Here is an 18,906-nt window from a genome sequence, read left to right as displayed (position 1 = left end):
GTGAGACTAGAGGAAACTGGAGTTGCTTCTAAAATCTTCCCTGAAGTTAAAGAATGAATTGTCACATTATCACAGCCTACGGGTTCCAGTGTCATGTACAGAAACTTAAGAATATACAAAGTTTCCCTAGAGAGCTGACAAATATCTAATTAGCAGAGCACGAGCTACCTCATATCAAAGAGAAGTCTGAAAGTCTTCATTTGTTAAGACTTATGTCCTGCATTCCCTCAGAACCAGAAGGGAACTGTGAAAGGCACTTTTAATTTTGAGTAGGACTGCAGCAGAGAGGGTCATCAGCAGAATGACCACATACATGTACACAACACCCCAACCCCACATGCTTCAGGTTGTACAAGTCAATACAAATTCAAAGGGCAGGTAGAAGGGATTTTGAATAAACCCTGAAGCAGCCATTTTATTCAGACTACATACTACATTCAGACTACTACATATCTCAAGTGTGGAGACTGTAAAAAACCCAATTTATTCTGGAGACCATAAACCAGCTACATTGTGTAGACTATGTTAAGGCACTTAAGTATCAAGCTAAGGATAAGAGAATCACTGGCATGTTATAAACTGTGAAGACATATGGCAATTCCTTGCAATTTGATTTTTTTTTTTTTAAATACACTACCCATTTCTGGAGCACATAAAAAGTTCAGTCAAGCTTGCCTACAGTTAAGAATGATGTTTAATGGATTATTTTTAGCAACCACCTTTCACCTTTCAGCCTCACCCTTGTTTTGCACCACCACATTCACTATATCCAAAGCTGAAGTTAAGGGCTGGGAAAGTATGTCAACAAACACTTACCATAGTGACCTGCCATAGTTTTGCATTGCTATATTGTATTTTTCGGTATCCTCAGAGTTTTTCAGCAATGAAGCTGCCCTGAAAATAACCACAATTAAGAAGAATTACCATCTCACTACAGTATGCATATTTTTACAATAGTTCTCAGGGCGGAATGTACAAATGTTTTATGCAGAAGCTTTTCTATGCTAATTAAGCACAGAACCTATTTCACTGTTTTAATGCATCAGCAAACATGTTCACCAAACATGGTTTCCTTCGCCACCTCCCCCTACCATTTGAAAAAAAAAGAGAAATAAAGAACAAAACCAAAGCCCAAACACTTCCATTAATTAGAACAAGGTAAAGACCAAAACCAAACCCAAGTTTACCAGCTCCCCAAATTTCATTTAAATCCAGTACAGTGAATTAGCTAAATGTCCTGGTAAGATACGCAAGCCTTGGAATACCTTTACTTCTCCAGTTCTGTGTTCTGCATTTCTAATTTTGATATAAGAACATACCCACACCTCTCCTTACTGTACACTTACTTGAAATGTACTGTTGAATTCAGAAAGTAAGGTTTACTAAAGGAAATGAAAAACCCTTAAGTTTTTCATCTGGTGGATGGAAAAAGAGGTCAAGGAGCTTCTATCAGGAAACTTTCCGAGGGTTTAAGTTTACCTCTCATAGGCATCTGCTGCCTGCCTTTTTAGATGCAGATACTCATTCAAATAACCAAGCATTGTGAAAGCTGATGCATCGTCTGGATTTCTTTCTAGAAAATCAGAATTGACAATATAGGAGAACATCATCAGGAAGAGCTGTGAAAAAGCATTACAAAAACATTGGTACATTGATGCTACAGTGTATGCATATATACAAAACAAATTGCCAAATGCTTCTGTCAGTTGCTCACTGGAATCATTTTGACAGGCAGCAGGCAAATACAGAAAAGATATGAAGCCCCACAACATGACATCAGGTTAGCTCAAAAATGTTTACAATCTTATGACACAGCACTAATGCACTCAATGTATTTCAAGTTTTTCAGCCCACAGTGGTTTGGTTTTTCTATAATGAAATAGGAAACTATTCAGCTTGTATTGACTCTAGTAAAATACTAGTAGAATCTTACAGTTTATTTTTAATACTACAACTTTGCAATGCTTATTGGTAGCTAAGGCACAGATTTGTCAGCTGTTATCTCATCTCAGACTTCTAACCTTTTCTCCCAGACTAGGAAGGACCATGTAGGCCCCTCCTGCAGTCCATTAAAGAACAGGGATTGCACAAACACAGCCTCACATGTACCTCATTTTAAATGCTTGCACCTTATTTTGTAGCTCTCAAAAATCAGCAACAGATTACTTACCAAAGCATTTATTTACAGTAATAGATGCAGATTAAAGAAAATCCACATTTGTTCTATCTACCTTCCCAGCTAGACATACACAAGACTACCCCAACAGGGAGGCCACACTAGCTCAGAGCCATGCCCAAGAACACAGTCCGTCTCCTACTGAAGGTTAACACAATCATATGCCTGAGGTGATGGAGTTACACAGCATCCAGCAGCAGGCTTCTGCCAAACATCACAGCACAGGGGCAGAGTAACTAGCATCTATCTGCACCTATGCATACAGACTCACCCAAAGGAAGTCTGATAGCTAACACCTGATGACAAGCATGACAAAGCTCTGCTCCTTATTTTGATCAGTCTTTGAAACAAAATCTGCTGGAATGAGTAGGCAGGCAGAACTCGCACCTATTTCATCTTTGTGTGATAACAAAAATCAGTGGCCCACCTACCCTGTTTTGGTTACTTACCTTACAGTTCAAAAGCCTCTTCCCAACCTGGACAGATCACTCTGCCAGAACTAGTACATGTGTAACCGTTCACTCTGAATGCATCTATTAGGCTTGACAGGTTAGTGAGGCATTTAAATTACCTACCTGTATATTTGTTCAAGACCACCTGGGCTGCTGGAATAGCATTCATTTGAACAATGTTGTACAGATATAGTTCAGTGTTTCTGTTGCTTTTATCCTGCAGCGTTGAACATACCCAGTGGGCATAGCCTTTTGCTCCCTCAGTCTCAAGAAACAAACAAAAAACCCCAAAACAGGAGTCATTAAACCTGCTCAAGCAACAGTGAAATACAGATTATAGTAACAATTCTGTGTTTTAAGGCAGAGTCATGGCTAAAAATCTGCATCAGTGTTAAGCAGGAGAAGAAAACACCAAACTGAATTAGTCCACACAGTTTTAGCTTGTCCTTTGGGCAAACAGAATTCTTACAGTAGCATATCACTTCCTGCACTGAAGGGATGAGAGATGAAAAAGCTATAAAAGAGTGTAAAGTCCTCCACTTTCTTAGAACTCAGGGTACTGACAATGTCCTTGCTGTCTCCTGGAATAGTTATAATTTATGCCTTTGATCTCTGTCCAATTCTGTGGAACATCAAGACATTCATGACTTACAGAGCTGATTTCTTGGACCACTGGGACTAAAGCATTTAATAAAATAGCTACCTGCTATGCAGTGCCAGCACAGGCTAGGAACAACAACATGGAAGTCAGACAATCTCATCTGAAACATGACCGTAACTATTTCATCATTCAAGACATACCTATATTTTAAAAAATTACATCACTTAAGTAGAGACATGAGATATGCAGAAACTTCATGATGATACAACTGGTATACTTACATGCATACTGAGTTCAGTTGTGTGCCTGAAGAGATCCATAGTATCATAGCTGCCTACTGCCTCTGCAATAAGAGCCTACAGAGAAGCAAGGGTTGCTGTGGTCAGGTACTTTAAAAATTATAACATTGACATAAACTCAGCACATGTTACTTCAGGTACATCTTAGGCATTTAACATGAAGACACTTACTTTTCTTCATACTCTCTCAGAAACATTGGTTTTAAGAATAAAATGAACACAATAAAAAGGAGCGCAAGCAGTTTACTCTGTATCAGTACTTAAGGTCTGCTGCTGCTACTTGACATTCTTACAACAAAGACTTTGTGGGTATTAGCACAACTTATAACATCATCTGATAGGAGCTGAATGTCTACATGTGATGTTATTCCCTAGAATCCAGTTTCAATTAGATACTATTAGCAGGTCAGCAGCATGGAATTACGATGTGTACCTACGGTGATCATAGAAGTATTCCTACTATTCACGGATGGCCTAAATACCAGCGGGAGCATATCCAACCCTCAGTGGCAAGGGGAGGAAGGGACTTCCCAGGAATTAAGAACTGCTTTTGTTGCAGGTACCTTAGAGACTTAACTCTTTCTAACAGTGGTGTTAGAAGCGGGGACTGAGAAGAGAGTTAAGCAGTGCCATATAATGAGCTAAAGGTACAGCTGAAGCTGAAATAACTAGCACCTTATGAAGATGGTGCTTTGTTGACAATCCTCAATAAAAAGCTTCAGAGCACAAACACTGATTGTCTTTTTAATAACTAGTTTCTTACAGAACTCATAATATCATCCAGAAAAACATACAAAGGTATTTGATGAATGTAGCTTCCATTGTATTACCACTATGGAAATGAAGGGTCCCATCCATCCTCAGGGCAAGTAGAAGCTCCCTTTACTTAAAAAATTTAATTTTCAGGAACATGCTTAAGTGCCAATTATTAGGATGGAGTCCAAGTCCTCTCTTTGACTAACAACTGGTTTTGGTGCACAGTATTACGATTTTTTGTCATCTTACCTGCCCAATCCAACACAGTAAGTAAGAAGGCTCCAGAGACTGGGCTACCTTGAAGACTTCATGAGCTTGCTGTAGAATCAAAGACAGAAGTGCTATTGTACTGTCTGGCATGGTAACAGAGCACTTTTGAATATACACAGGTATTGAGATGCAGTAGTATTGGAAGAGATTTCATGGACAAAATCAGGTCACTACTAAAAACACCTCCTGTGCCATGGAGAACAATCCATTGCCCAGAGAAATAAACCAGTTTAGTCTTATTTAAAAAAAAAAAAAAAAAAAAAAAAAAAAAAAAAAATCTTTACAAGATCAAAGTTCCCATCCCTTCCAAATATATTTCCTTCTTGAAACAGTTCAGCAGCTAGATTACCCCTTAGAACAACTATTACTTTAAAATCTGACTCTTGGATGATCCAGTTTTGGAAATCTGTTTTTCCTTCATGCCAAAAAAGTTAAAAACCCACATTTTCAAAATGGTAAAACTGATCATCACCCACACATTATCTTTTCCTGATGTATTGCTTATGTTTACAGTTCCTCCCCAAAGTGGCGTAAGGTGAACAAAGTCTTAGCATTAGTAGTCTTAGCAGTAAGCAGTCTGCAGTACCCAAGTTATTTTTATTAAAAATAATTCTGACAATCACATTTCCAATTAAATAAAATTTCTGTAATTCTGACCAGAAAATAGGATAGGATTTAGTTTTACTTGCATGAGAACTCTGGACTTCACTTAAGATGTACTCTAATTTTTCTCCAGAGAAACTCTGAAGGTTACACAGAATTACAATAAATCATACGATATGCTGATGAGCAGAAAGTAGCTACTTATGGGAAACTCAAACTCAAAGCTTAGTTGGTGACTTACAATTAAAATACTTCTTGGTCAAACCTTGTGTGCATTGGTTTGATTAACTACTTCTCAGTCCTTCCAAATACTTTTCATTCTCTCCAGTTAGTTGGAAAGCAACCTCACCAATCCAGAAGAATTTCACTTATCTTCTCCAGAACAAATATTTAATTCATTGGTGTGCCTCAAGTAAGGCACAAGTGCCAATTTTAGTTCATTCAAAGGAACTACATTTCTTGAATCTGAGAGGGCCATTCTTCACTGTTTGCCCACACTCCTGTCCCCATACATTCCCTTAAAAACAAAAAGAAATGGAAAGGGAAACAGTATCTGAGGATGGGAAAGAATGTTACCTCAATGTTTCCAGTTGCCAGATACAAAACCCCCAAGTTGGACCAGGCAACAACATTCTAAACAGAAAAAAAAAGTTAAAACCAATGTATTATTACTATGTTCAAAAATAACACTGCATCAGGGGAAAAAAGTTTTAAATGCCCACTTGAAACAGATGGCAGCTGCCTACAGCACTTACGATTTGCTCAGCTTGAACAGATTTGATGAACGAATGTTGAGCAAGAGCATAATTCCCAATAGCTGGCGGGGGGAAAACAAAAAAATGAGAGCTAGATCTAACTGAATTTCATAAACACCATTAGTCAAGTTGCCTTCTAATTTAAGATATTATGGAGCTAGGGGTTTCACTGAAGACTTACCACTACAGGAAGCAACTACACCAAGTGCATTCCAATAAAGATGATTTTTGCTGTCAAGCCTCACAGCTTTTTTGAGACACTGGAAGAAAATCAAATGTGGATTATATCACTAGAAGAGCAAAAATTAAGACTTTATGCACTTACTTATTCAGAGATGTAGATTTTATTGAGGAAAGAAAGAGTATGCAGACAAGCACCAACACCAATTTAAATTTTGAAGAATGTAACAGGAAAACCAGGCAATACCTGTAAAGACTTCTCTAGCAGTTCATTGATTTCATTCATGTCAGTGCCCACCGCTGTGAGGTGCTCTGCTTGTCGATAATAATTTATTCCAAGATCACACCATATGCTAGGCAAAGGCATCAATTGTAAAGCTCTGCTGTAACACCTACAGAAACATGAATCACAGAAGCATTATTCCAAGCCTCTCTACATGAAGAGCAGAAAGATGAAAAACATTCGAAAGAGTGCTTAAAAACCTAAACAAAGCAAACATGCATAAATACAAACAAAACCAGACAAGAATAGAAAGCAAACAACAACTAACTGATTTTCATTCAGACAGTTATCTTCACAGAATCTGTCCTGGTCTAAAGGCAGTCTGTAGTGCCCACCACTTGTGAAGCCACAGATGTGCATTAAATCAAAGCTGTGTCAGTTGCAATATGCATGCTTTTACTTAAAACAAACAGTCATTTTTACAGTTAATCAGACCTCCCCTAGCAAGTATTTGACTTCACCTATTGTGGTTGAGATTTACTAAGCAGCTGCATTTCTTGCCTTACACATCCAACTGCACAAAGCTCAGAGGGAGTCACAAAAGAGGCTACAGAAATACTACAAATATTTTCTACCATCATGAGCTTCCAGGGCCAGAAACAAGGAATTCCCTCTTCCAATGTACTCTAGACCCCACACCTAGGGCAAGAATTGATAACATTTTTATAAGGAAGAAGTACAGACAGAAAGCGTAAAGTATTATCTTGGACTTTAGTAGTCCTGGGAGAATTAGCAATCACTGCAACTACTCCATTTAGAGGTGCAATTTGTTGAATGACAAGCAATGTAGCCATGCTCTGGAGACAGAAACAAGGAGAAGAGCAGGTGCTAGATGAAGTGTTGACAGCCAGTCTGGCAATTCAGGAAACATACCCTGAAATGAGTAGTGCAATTTGGAAGAAGCATGAGACTTTATTTATCATTTATCTTTGTTCAATATGCAGGTGTCAACAGATCAGCGTGTCCTTCATTTTCTAGAAATGAAATAGTCTAGAATACTTAAAACTCTATCGAGTCTCAAGCTGCATAGAAACTCTTGATAACAAAAATTTACTACCTTCCTCCCAGTCTGAGCAGCTCACTCTTCTTCAGCATCTGTTTGCCTGCGTTTTTACCCAGAAGGGATCCTAGAACTTGAACATTCACTTTGGTTGGTGAAATAACATGCACGCTAGTACAGGTATCTCCGAGCAGTTTCCAGAGGCAAGATACATCAGGACGATGCTTTGTTGCCCTGTAATTAATGATATAGAAAACCCACACAACACCCATTCAGACACTTCAATATCCTTTTCTGAAAGAGAGTTAGCTACTTCGAAGTGGCACAAAACTTCAAATTTAATTAATCAATATGCTGTTTGATTTTTTTAAATTCAGTTTTCTTCCTATTCAAGCTATAGGTCTAAAGGTCAAAAATAACCAAAAAAAGAGAAACTGCAAAATGCCCATGTATCCCAACTTTGTTGGGACTAAAAGTCAGTTCTGAAAACTAGCCATTACCTTTCAACATGTCAACTGACTACACCCACTCTTGCATTTCAGAGCACTATCATATTATATTGACATGACTCATCTGCAGAAATCTGATGGACCTTCTCCTGTAACAGCAGCTATCCCAAGATTTAATTTAGGACAGTAAAGCATTTTGCATGAAATGCAAAACAAAAAGATTGAGGGATGGAAGTAACAATTTGCTCTCATCCACCATTTTTGGTAGAAGTACCCTCCTCCCAGCCCCATATATACGGGAGGACTGCTGGAGGAAACTGTGTGTCATTTCACACTTGTGTTACAATGAAATGACTGTCTCTTTAAACAGAAAAAACAAAACTCCATAATTACCATTCATTTAAGCAGTGTAAGTCCAGAATGTATTATACAAACCATTTCGATAAGCACATTCTTACTTCTAGATTAGAAGCCTGGTCCATTTGATTTAGTTTAACTGAAAATGCTCAAACACTTATTCTTCTGCCTGTCAACCCGCAATCCCAGTGGAAATTAGATAAATGAATATTTAGTACTAACCTTGTAAAAAATTCAAGAGCCTGCTCTATGAAATCCACAGCCTTCCTATCAAGATAGTTATCAAGGGCTGATCTTGCCAGCATGAGATAGCACTCACCAAGTCCTGAAAATAAGAGAAAATATCCTCTATGAAAAGAGATGATTTTATGATATGCTTAATAAAGGAGGATGGGTGGAAGGGTGGAAGCCTGCTCAGTGTTCTGCTTGATATAAAGATTTATGCCCTGCACAGGTTACACCAAAATCAAAAGACCCACAGTGCTCATAACAGAGACTTTGCTTTTAACCTACCCTGTCAAGTGTGAACAGCAGAATAATTTGCATATTAAAATAAACCTGATTAATTATAAAACCCATAGCATTTAAGCTTTGAGTTTGTCCTCAAATATTAAGTAAAGCCCTCATGAGATATCTGCTTGGCATTGGTAAGTCTTTGACAATTACACCAACTTTCAGTCATATGACTGAAAAATTCTTGCCAAAACACAAAAAGAAGAATGAATGTCAAAGTGGGCAAACAGGGAAGTCTTTGAAGAAGACTTGAAGAATTTACTTCACATGGTGTATTTGATCTGGCTGAGATGTAGCTAATTTTCCCCATAGCAGCCCTCATAGTGCTGTACTCTGTATTGGTAGCTAGAAAGGTGTTGATAACACACCAGCGTTTTGGCTGCTGCTGAGCAGTGTTTGCACAGCCTCAAGGCTCTCTCTACAACATTCCTCCCTCATTCAGGAGGCTGGGAGTGGGCAAGATCTCATGAGGGGACAGAGCCAGGACAGCTGAGCCAAGCTGACCAAAGGGATATTCCATACCATATGATGTCTGCTCAGCAATAAAAGCTAAGAGAAAAGAGTGGGGAGGGCATTTGTTATTAGGACATTTGTCTTCTGGAGCAACTGCTAAGTATACTGAAGCCCTACTTCCCAGGAAGTGGCTAGACAACGCCTGCTGATGGGAAGCAGAGAATAAATCTTTTGTTTTCCTCTGCTTCCACACACAGCCTTTGCTTTTGCTTTATTAAACTGCGTTTATCTTAACCCACAAGATTTTTCCATTTTATTTTCTCCTCTGCCCCCATCCTGCTGAGAAGTGGAGTGATAGAGAGGCTTGGTGGGCACTTGGCATCCAGCCAAGGTCAACCCACCACATAGGGAAATAAATCCAACTGTTAAAAAGGAACTGCATCTCATGCCACCACTTCTAGCATTTTGGAAACAAGATAACTGCTTGGTTTACACTCTTGCTGGCACCAGCACTGACTGTCTGGCAGTAAGTCACTGGCTATGAGTACCATTCATTCTCAGCATTATTTTCACAGTTCTGAAGCTACTTCCCTCATGCTATCATACCCTGTACCTTTACCAAACTACTAATCCCAGCAGTCATGTTTTGCAAGCATCTTTATCTTGTCCCCACTAGGTATTTGTGTCCCAAGATCATGAGCTTCTCAGATGTCAAGAAGCTCTGTAATCTAAAAACAAAATTGATTTTATTCCCCAAAGTTACACATTAAAAGATATACTGGAGCAGAGGCAGAATAAACATACTACTTAGTAACACAAAAATAAAATACATCAAAAAGATGCATTCAAGTAACATCACTATAGTCATTCTCTCACCTCCTAGGAGACTATGCTTCCAACAACTCAATTCAGAAACTGTCTAAACTGATCAGAACAGTACCAAAAGAACACTGATGTATGTTTCAGAGAGTTTTAAGAACAGCCACAAAAGATAGCGTACCAGACAAAATATTAAACAGTCTCTAAGAAGGTGAAGACCGTTTTAAGACTTGAACTAGTATCTGGAGCTAACAAATCAGAGATTAGGATGAGAAGGATTACGAGAGAAAATTTAGGAGATTTAAGAAAAGAATAAGTATAGAGGCAACCATAGCAGGGGAGAAACCTTGATACTGTGTGCTTATGTCCTCTCTAAGCATTTTATTCCAGGTAACGCTGTCAACTGTCACCTACAGACACTAAAAAAGCCATATGCACATGCATACTTCTATACACTACCTTTGCAAACTGCTGCTGCAGTCAGCTTCTTGCCCTACAACTAGTAAAACTGCTCATCCACAACACTCTCCAACTCCATCATGGAGCTTTTGTCATGTCACTTCAGCCTGGCAATCTCCAAGTGACAAAATTATACAGGAGGAGGTAGATGGACAACCACCCTGCAGCCCTTTCAGATGAAAACCTTACTGTTGCAGTAGTAACCCAACACTTCTTAGTCTTACAAGAATCAGCTTACATTCACCCCAAAATCAAAAGGCCTTACACACAACGAACACCTGTAACTTAAAAATTCATACCAGTACCAAGCAGCAAACAGCATCTATTTCAGATGGATGTATGGGGTCAGAATGACTGAAGACTAAGTGGCAGGAAGAATGTGAACCAAACAGTTATTCATTGGCTATCAAAAGTTTATATCCTCCAAATATTATATATCTTGATGTATTGGGTTTGTGTGGCAAGGTTTTGGTAGTGGGGGGGGTTACAGGGGTGGTTTCTGTGAGAAGGTGCTGGAAGCTTCCCCTATGTCTGATAGAGCCAATGCCAGCTAGCTCCAAGACGGACCTGGGGCCGACCAAGGCCAAGCCCATCAGCAACAGTGGTATTTAAGAAGGAAAAAAAGTTGCAGGGCACACAGAAAAGGCAGCCAGAGAGAGGAGTGAGAACATGTAAGAGAAACAACTCTGCAGACACCAAGGTCAGTGAAGAAGGAGGGTGAGGAGATGCTCCAGGCACCAGAGCAGAGATTCCCCTGCAGCCCGTGGTGAAGACCATGGTGAAGCAGGCTGTCCCCCTGCAGCCCAGGGAGGTCCACGGGGGAGCAGATCTCCACCTGTAGTCCAGAGAGGACCCCACGCTGGAGCAGGGGGATGTACCCGAAGGAGGCTGTGACCCTGTGGGAAGTCTGTGCTGGAGCAGGCTCCTGGCAGGACCTGTGGATCTGTGGAGAGAGCAGCCCATGGAGCAGGTTTTCTGGCAGGACTTGTGACCCTGTGAGGGACCCATGCTGGAGCAGTCTGTGCCTGAAGGACTGCACACCATGAAAGGGACCCACGCTGGAGCAGTTCGTGAAGAACTGCAGCCCATGGGAAGGACCCACATTGGAGAAGTTTCTGGAGGACTGTCTCCTGTGGGAGGGACCCCACACTGGAGCAAGGGAAGAGTGTGATGAGTCCTGCCCCTGAAGAGGATGAAGCGGCAGAGATAATGTGTGATGAACTGACCCTGTCCCTCTGTGCTGCTGGGGGGGATAGGTACAGAATCCAGGAGTGAAGTTGTGCCCAGGAAGAAGGGAGGGATGAAGGGAAGGTGTTTTGAGATTTGGTTTTATTTCTCATTACCCTGCTCTGGTTGATTGGTAATAAATTGAGTTAATTTTCCCCAAGTGGAGTCTGTTTTGCCTGTGATGGTAATTGGTGAGTGATCTTTCCGCCCTTATCTTGACCCACAAGCCCTTTTGTTTTATTTTCTCTCCCCTGTCCAGCTGAGGAGCGGGGAGTGATAGAACGGCTTTTGTGGGCACCTGGCATGCAGCCAGGGTCAACCTACCACACTTGAGAATCACAGTTCTCTCACCAGAACGGAGTTCCAGTTCCCCCCTTTCTCTCTGGTCCCAGCTACATACTGAAGACTTCTACCTATTGCCACCTCTAATACTTGTGAGACCTCTCGAGATACATTACTGCTATTTTTCATTACTTGAAGAAGCTCAGAGGGGTCTGAATCACCAGAGCTAACACAAGAAGTGAGGAAGGCATGGTCAGGAGCAGCAGAAAATTAGTATAGCCCACCTCTTTGAAATGGCAGCCTGACTTCATTGCCTGTTGAGCCAGTTTGACTGCTTAGGTGAAACTGCAGCACCATTATCTGGCTTCCTCTACCTATCTTCGGTTCTTCCACCCACTTGGCCTGGTAGCTACACAGGAACAATTACCTTTCCTACTTACTTGAAAGAGAAGTAATCACTCCCATGCATCATGATTTAAGAGCTCTTTAGATATTTGCAGGCTACTACACACTAGCTTTCATGCAGGGGATCACAGTACTCTATATACCCCAAATCCAACCCTATCTTTCCATGCAGGCAAACCTCAATACACCAAGAACCTCTCCACAATACTTAAGCACTACAGTGTGTAGAGGGAGAAAGAGTTAATACTTTCAAATTCAGACATACTACCTTTCAGTGCAGGCACATAATCTTCTGTCTTCTTTAAGATTTGTTGATAGGTAGCTATAGCATTTTCATATTTGCCTAGAATCTGCTCAACTGCTGCAGCTCTGTAAATGCTGTACATGAGCTCTGGGTTCAGCTCACTTGCTTTCCTGAAGGATTTTAGAGCTGTTGAATAGCTACCTCTGCTCAAGTAAGCCTCCCCTAGAGACTCCCAGCAGTTGGAATCCTTTGGATCAGCCCTGAGAGCTGCCTGCAAACTGAAGATAGCAAGATATAAATTTATTTAAACAAAAGATGATACAACATAAATTATTTTCTTGCATTGTATATTCTCAGGACAGAAACAAAAAATTATACAGAACTTTTAAACACAGCATAGTAGTGTTTTCATCTTCAGAGCACATTAAACAAGCTTAGACATGGTACCTAATCTTGGCTCATTATTCAGTGCTATACTGTGCTGTCTATGACAAGCCTGTCACCAGGCTTGTTAGTACAGAACACTGCTGTGCTGAAAAGACTACATTGTGCTAATTCTGGAACTGAAGATAGACACAGCTTGCTCAGACCCATTTCCCATTGTTTAGTACAAGCCTTCCTATAATCAGCTAACTTAACTTCCAAAGCTTGTAAGATCAAAGACCATTTTATTGCAATTTATAGAAAATTACTTAAACGTAAACTAGCGAACAGTTCTCTTACTCAGCCACTGCTTGTGACGGCTGACCAGTTCTCAGGTAGTAAAGTCCACGATGAAGCCAGGCCCATTTTGCTGTACCAGGACTCGCTTTTTCAGTTGCCTCATTCAAGATTGACAGAGCAGTGTCCTAACAAAGCACCAAAAATGCCAGGTTAGTAAACATACGTATGTGCAAAGAACAAAGTTCTTGTTAAAGAAGAATACTGCTAATCCAGAAAACCATTAAACTGTCTAATCTGTTAATTACTGTAATGAAGAAATGTTACAGGGGCTTTTTAAAACTGGCAGGCTGAGCGGCAGATTAGAGAAGGAAATTATCACATCTAAAACCATGATTATTTCTTATGTACCCATCTTTGCAAATCGACAGTAGCTTCCTGCAGTTTCGTACATATTATTTTTTTAACTTTTTTTTTCTTAAACTAGAGAAGGATACAAGTATTTGCAGCAAGTCAGATATTTAGACTGACTTTCCAGATGTTCAAATGGAATCTGCCAAAGTATGGGTGGCTTTCTTGCTCTGTAATATCGTAGGCTAACAACTTTCTGTACAATGCTGTAAGAATTGTTTTTTAAATGTTCTGATGACTTTGTGTGCTTTTCCTGAAAGCAGCGAGGTGGGGGTGGAGAAAACATGTGGCACAAGTTAAATATGAAAAGAAAACTAACTTTCTCTTCATGTTCCCTACTGAAAAAATCCTTCATCTAAATCACGTATGTGATGACTACAATGTTATGCTTGGTTCACCCACCCTTTTCCCCACATAGATTTAATTTGGAATTGAAACATGAAATTGAAGGAGGTCCAACTAAGAAAGCTGCTAAGCAATGACAGAACATCTGTTTTCAGATCTTATTCTCCAATACAGAGGAAACCTGAAGTGATTGCTCAAAGAGCAAGATTAACAGAAAAACAAAATAGCAGTGATCCAAAGCATTGAATATAGAATACCATGTCTCCAAGTTGCACACTTAAGTCTACAGCTGCTGTTCCAGATTCTTTATCAGTTCCATCCAGTTCAAAAGCCTTTTTATAGCAACCACGAGCTCTACTTTTGTCTCCAGCAATGTCTCTGTAGTAGTTACCTAAATAACAAAAGACACTTCCCAAGTAGCTGTCCAGTTTTGCAGCCTATAAGGAAATATGAACACAATATAAGACAGCATTCTGAAGGATTATACTGATGGACAGGTCCAGTGATAATTACTTATTCAATCTCTGCTTATCAACTTATTTAAGCTCCTTCTGTGACAAATCTGAGTAGTCAAACTTTATTTTAAGATTTCAGAGATTACCCGAGCTTTAAATATTTGCAGAATCTGCTACAAACCTCACGACACAAAACATTTTGTACATGAATTACTAATTAGCTAGTTGTGCTAGGAGAAAATTCCTTACTACATCTCATCATTTTCATATTCTACTCTGTTTCAACCATTATGCTCATATTCTTGCCATATTACATCACAATTAATTTCAGGCTTTTCTAAAGTTTAAGTTCCTTTTTAGACATGCTTGGCATATTTCTTTATACTTAAGAAACCCACAGACCCCAAGCAGCAGAAAACAGCTTTGACAATAATAATAAAAAAAAACCAGCTTACATAAAACAGTTTAGAACCAAAAGTATTGTTCACTTTAACTACATTCTCCAGTATATTCTGCTGTTATTGAAGTGCAAACAGTAGGCACTGATCTGAGTTGCCAAAACCTATCATGAAGTTATATGGCAAGTTTAGAATGCCTACAGTCTTATTTTGTATAATTCCATGTTTCCAATAAAGATATCAGACTATCTTTTGGATTCACATTCTTACCTATGTTTAGAGAAAAAGCCATAACCACCAATAACCCAAAGATCAGGAAAAGTATATAAATTATGGGGTTTTGCAGACTTACTTCCTTGGCCAGACACTGAAACTCTAACACCGTTCTCATTTTTTTCCTTCCTCACTTTTTTTCCAATTTCAATTTTGCCCTCCTGACTTCAAAATGTCTTCAAAGATCTACGCTGGTCATCTAGAGGCCTCAACTTTACAGCCCTCAAGGAGAGAAGATTGAGAGAATCACCACTACATTTGGCTAAATCAAAGGCCTCAAGAATTAGGTGAAAAGAGGAAAACAAAAGCAGGGAGATTCCAAGTAACTGCACAGCTCCCTGCAGTGCCTTTTTGACAGCTGAACTTGGTTTACAGGCTCTGGAGACTTGTAAATGGTAACAAGCAGAATACTCAAGTCTGTCACTCCAGTCAGCATATTTTCCATATTTGGTTTCTGATATAGGAAAACACTAATTCTACATGAATAGTTAAAGCAGCCTTTACCTTCAAGAACTGAGTGAGTGCTTTTCCTTTGTCTTTTTTTGTCTCATCACTCATGAACCAGTATGTGAGCCCCAGGTAATGATGATACTCTGCAGTTTCAGCCTTTCTTTCAATAGCATTTAGAAAACTGAATAAAAGGAACAGAGGTCAGATCAGACAAATTCTCAAAAGCTGCAAAACACTACATGCTATTCTCCTCCCACATTTCCCTGTTAGAGGAAAGAAAAAAAAATCTACCTTCTTTCTGCCTGTTCATAGTTCTTTTGGGAATAATGGATGAAACCCTCTAGAGCATGGGACTCGGCCAGATCAGGGTGGGACAACAGGAGCTCTTGTGAAATCTGCAAAAGGATGTAATTCTTCCCTAGTTATATGCTCTATGAAACCAAGAACTTGACTTAGGTTACAGGAAGGACAATACAGCACTAACCTTTGAAGCTTGATCAATTAAACCCTTGTTTAGATAAGCCTGACCTCTTATAGCTAAAACCACCGGGTTGCTGCTTGCATCCACAATCTAGAAAACCAAGTGATAGGCATGACCAAGTTATACTCTCCCAAGATTAAGGAATCAAAGATATCAAAAGCAGGCAGACTGCATGAAGATAAAGACAAGAAAACATTTAGATAAAACATGCTTGAGAAGCCTCAGACAGAATAATTTTGATGGAGAGCAGGTACAAGATTGCAGAGAGCAAGGACAAAGGTACAGAAGTCTAAACAGTGAAGAATGAAACTGTGACAAAAAAAGGGGGGAAGCAACTTCTGCTTAAAGCTTACGCATTTGATCTTAAAATAATATGCTATTGTTCATGACTAATGACAAGTGAATGAAGGACACAGCAACTAGGATTGTAACAATAATTCAAATTAAAATGAACAACAGCCATAAAAGTAGCAAGAAGCCAGCAGCACTGAGCAAGACTGGACAAGGTCAAAAGTGACAGCTTCTAAAATCAGAATTGTGAATGCAAAAGAGAGATAGCAAAGCCTAAAAAAACAGAGGAGGAAGGAGTGTTTGGATTACACCATAGTTGGCAGGTGTTGTCTAAACCACACAGAATGTAAAAAGGAGGCAAGGGGAGAAATACACAGCTTGAATTTTTAGTACAGAAAGATGAGAACACTTTTCAAAATAATAAAAATATATACATTTTAGTCAATGGAAATACCTGCTCAACTGCTTTAATGGCTTCTTCTGCAGCATCAACATCAGCTATTTTTATCAAAGCCTCTGCTTTCAACTGAAGGATAAGGTTCTTCCACCGAAGACTAGGACCCTCGGGAGTTCCAAGAGCCTCAAGAGCTGTTGACAAGAGAAAAGTTTCATCAAGTAAAAAGAGAAAAAGGAACTAACTACAAAGAGCACCACTGTTCCCAGTATTTTTAAATCTTGTTGTCGTGGCTTAACCCCAGCCAGCAACTAAGCACCAGCCAGCTACTCGCTCAGTCTCGCCCAGTAGGATGGGGAAGAGAATCAGAAGAGTAAAAGTGAGAAAACTCATGAGTTGAGATAAAGACAGTTTAACAGGTAAAGCAAAAGCCACACACGCAAGCAAAACAAAACAAGGAATACATTCAGCACTTCCCATCAGCAGGCAGGTGTTCAGCCATCTCCAGGAAAGCAGGGCTCCATTCACACCTAACAGTGACTTGGGAAGACAAACACCATAGCTCTGAATGTCCCCCCTTCCTTCCTTCCCCAGTTTTATATGCTGAGCATGATGCCCTATGGTCTGGAATACCCCTTGGGTCTGTCGGAGTCAGCTGTCCCAGCTGTGTCCCTTCCCAACTCCTTGTGCCCCTCCAGCCTGCTCGCTGGTGGGGTGGGGGGAGAAGCAGCAAAGGCCTTGGCTCTGTGCAAGCACTGCTCAGCAATAACTAACACATCCCTGTGTTAATAATGCTGTTTCCAGTGCAAATCCAAAACACGGCCCCATAATACTACTGGGAAGAAAATTAACTCTATCCCAGCCAAAACCAGCACACTTGTTAATTACAATTTTTCAGTCTAATAAAGCACCACTTAATAGAACAATTTTTTTGTGTGATGGGTTGACCCTGGCTGAACGCCAGGTGCCCACCAAAGCCGTTCTATCACTCCCCCATCCTCAGCTGGACAGGGGAGAGAAAAATATAACAAAAAGCTTGCGGGCCCAGATAAGGACAGGAGAGATCATTCACTAATTACCGTCACAGGCAAAACACACTCAATTTGGGAAAATTAACTCAATTTAGTACAAATCAACCAGAGCAAGGTAATGAGAAATAAAACAAAATCTCAGAACACCTTCCCTCCACCCCTCCCTTCTTCCCGGGCACACCTTCACTCCCGGATTTCTTCACCAAGCCCCCCCAGCGGCAAAGGGGGACAGGGATGGGGTTCACGGTCATCACACGGTATTTTCTGCCGTTTCACCTCCTCAGGGCGAGGGCTCATCACACTCTTCCCCTGCTCCAGCATGGAGTCCCACCCACGGGAGACAGTCCTCCACGAACTTCTCCAACGTGGGCCATTCCCACGGGCTGCAGTTCTTCACGAACTGCTCCAGCATGGGTCCCTTCCATGGTGTGCAGTCCTTCAGGAGCGCATTGCTCCAGCGTGGGTCCCCCACGGGGTCACAAGTCCTGCCAGAAAACCTGCTCCATGGGCTCCTCTCTCCACAGATCCGCAGATCCTGCCAGGAGCCTGCTCCAGCGCGGGGTTCCCACGGGGTCACAGCCTCCTTCGGGAACCCACCTGCTCTAGCGTGGGGTCCTCCACGGGCTACAGGTGGAGATCTGCTCCACCGTGGACCTCCCTGGACTGCAGGGGGACAGCCTGCCTCACCAGGGTCTTCCCCACGGGCTGCAGGGGAATCTTCGCTCCGGCGCCTGGAGCACCTCCTCCCCCTCCTTCTTCACTGACCTTGGTGTCCGCAGGCTTGTTTCTCTTACATGTTCTCACTCCTCTCTCCGGCATCTGTTTCTCTGTGTCCCAACTTTTTTTTCCTTCTTAAAAATGTTATCACAGAGGCGTTACCACTATCACTGATTGGCTCGGCCTTGGCCAGCGGCGGGTCCAACTTAGAGCCAGCTGGTATGGGCTCTCTCTCTCTCAAACACAGGGGAAGCTTCCAGCAGTTTCTTACAGAAGCCACCCCTGTAACCCCCCCCACTACCAAAACCTTGCCACACAAAACCAATACATTTTGACTGCTCTCCCTCATGTTGAAGAAATTGTTCGGTAAAATTTCTATCTATTGAAGTTTAAAAGTTAAATTGATTTTAGAAAGGT

General features: G+C 40.8%; 1 protein-coding gene across 7 annotated transcripts in view; it reads right to left on the bottom strand.

The window, feature by feature from the left end:
- Positions 1 to 18,906, bottom strand: part of SKIC3 (SKI3 subunit of superkiller complex) — a 53,421-nt gene that overhangs the window by 18,727 nt on the left and 15,788 nt on the right. For all 7 annotated transcript variants that reach the window (XM_049795218.1, XM_049795217.1, XM_049795220.1 and 4 more), the window contains 18 exons: positions 16,802 to 16,935; positions 16,060 to 16,146; positions 15,867 to 15,970; positions 15,630 to 15,756; positions 14,257 to 14,436; positions 13,307 to 13,431; positions 12,608 to 12,861; positions 8,404 to 8,506; positions 7,433 to 7,609; positions 6,340 to 6,484; positions 6,094 to 6,172; positions 5,913 to 5,974; positions 5,734 to 5,790; positions 4,534 to 4,602; positions 3,511 to 3,585; positions 2,752 to 2,893; positions 1,480 to 1,573; positions 817 to 894 (listed from right to left, as the gene is read on the bottom strand). In XM_049795218.1, the coding sequence (XP_049651175.1) occupies positions 817 to 894; positions 1,480 to 1,573; positions 2,752 to 2,893; positions 3,511 to 3,585; positions 4,534 to 4,602; positions 5,734 to 5,790; positions 5,913 to 5,974; positions 6,094 to 6,172; positions 6,340 to 6,484; positions 7,433 to 7,609; positions 8,404 to 8,506; positions 12,608 to 12,861; positions 13,307 to 13,431; positions 14,257 to 14,436; positions 15,630 to 15,756; positions 15,867 to 15,970; positions 16,060 to 16,146; positions 16,802 to 16,935 (2,092 nt within the window). The remainder of the gene's footprint in view (positions 1 to 816; positions 895 to 1,479; positions 1,574 to 2,751; positions 2,894 to 3,510; positions 3,586 to 4,533; positions 4,603 to 5,733; positions 5,791 to 5,912; positions 5,975 to 6,093; positions 6,173 to 6,339; positions 6,485 to 7,432; positions 7,610 to 8,403; positions 8,507 to 12,607; positions 12,862 to 13,306; positions 13,432 to 14,256; positions 14,437 to 15,629; positions 15,757 to 15,866; positions 15,971 to 16,059; positions 16,147 to 16,801; positions 16,936 to 18,906) is intronic.

This window comes from Accipiter gentilis, chromosome Z (genome assembly GCF_929443795.1).
Source record: "Accipiter gentilis chromosome Z, bAccGen1.1, whole genome shotgun sequence".
NCBI classification, from domain to species: domain Eukaryota; kingdom Metazoa; phylum Chordata; class Aves; order Accipitriformes; family Accipitridae; genus Astur; species Astur gentilis.
The sequence above is the reverse complement of the archived record's forward strand: the minus strand, read 5'-3'. Positions and strand labels throughout refer to the sequence as shown.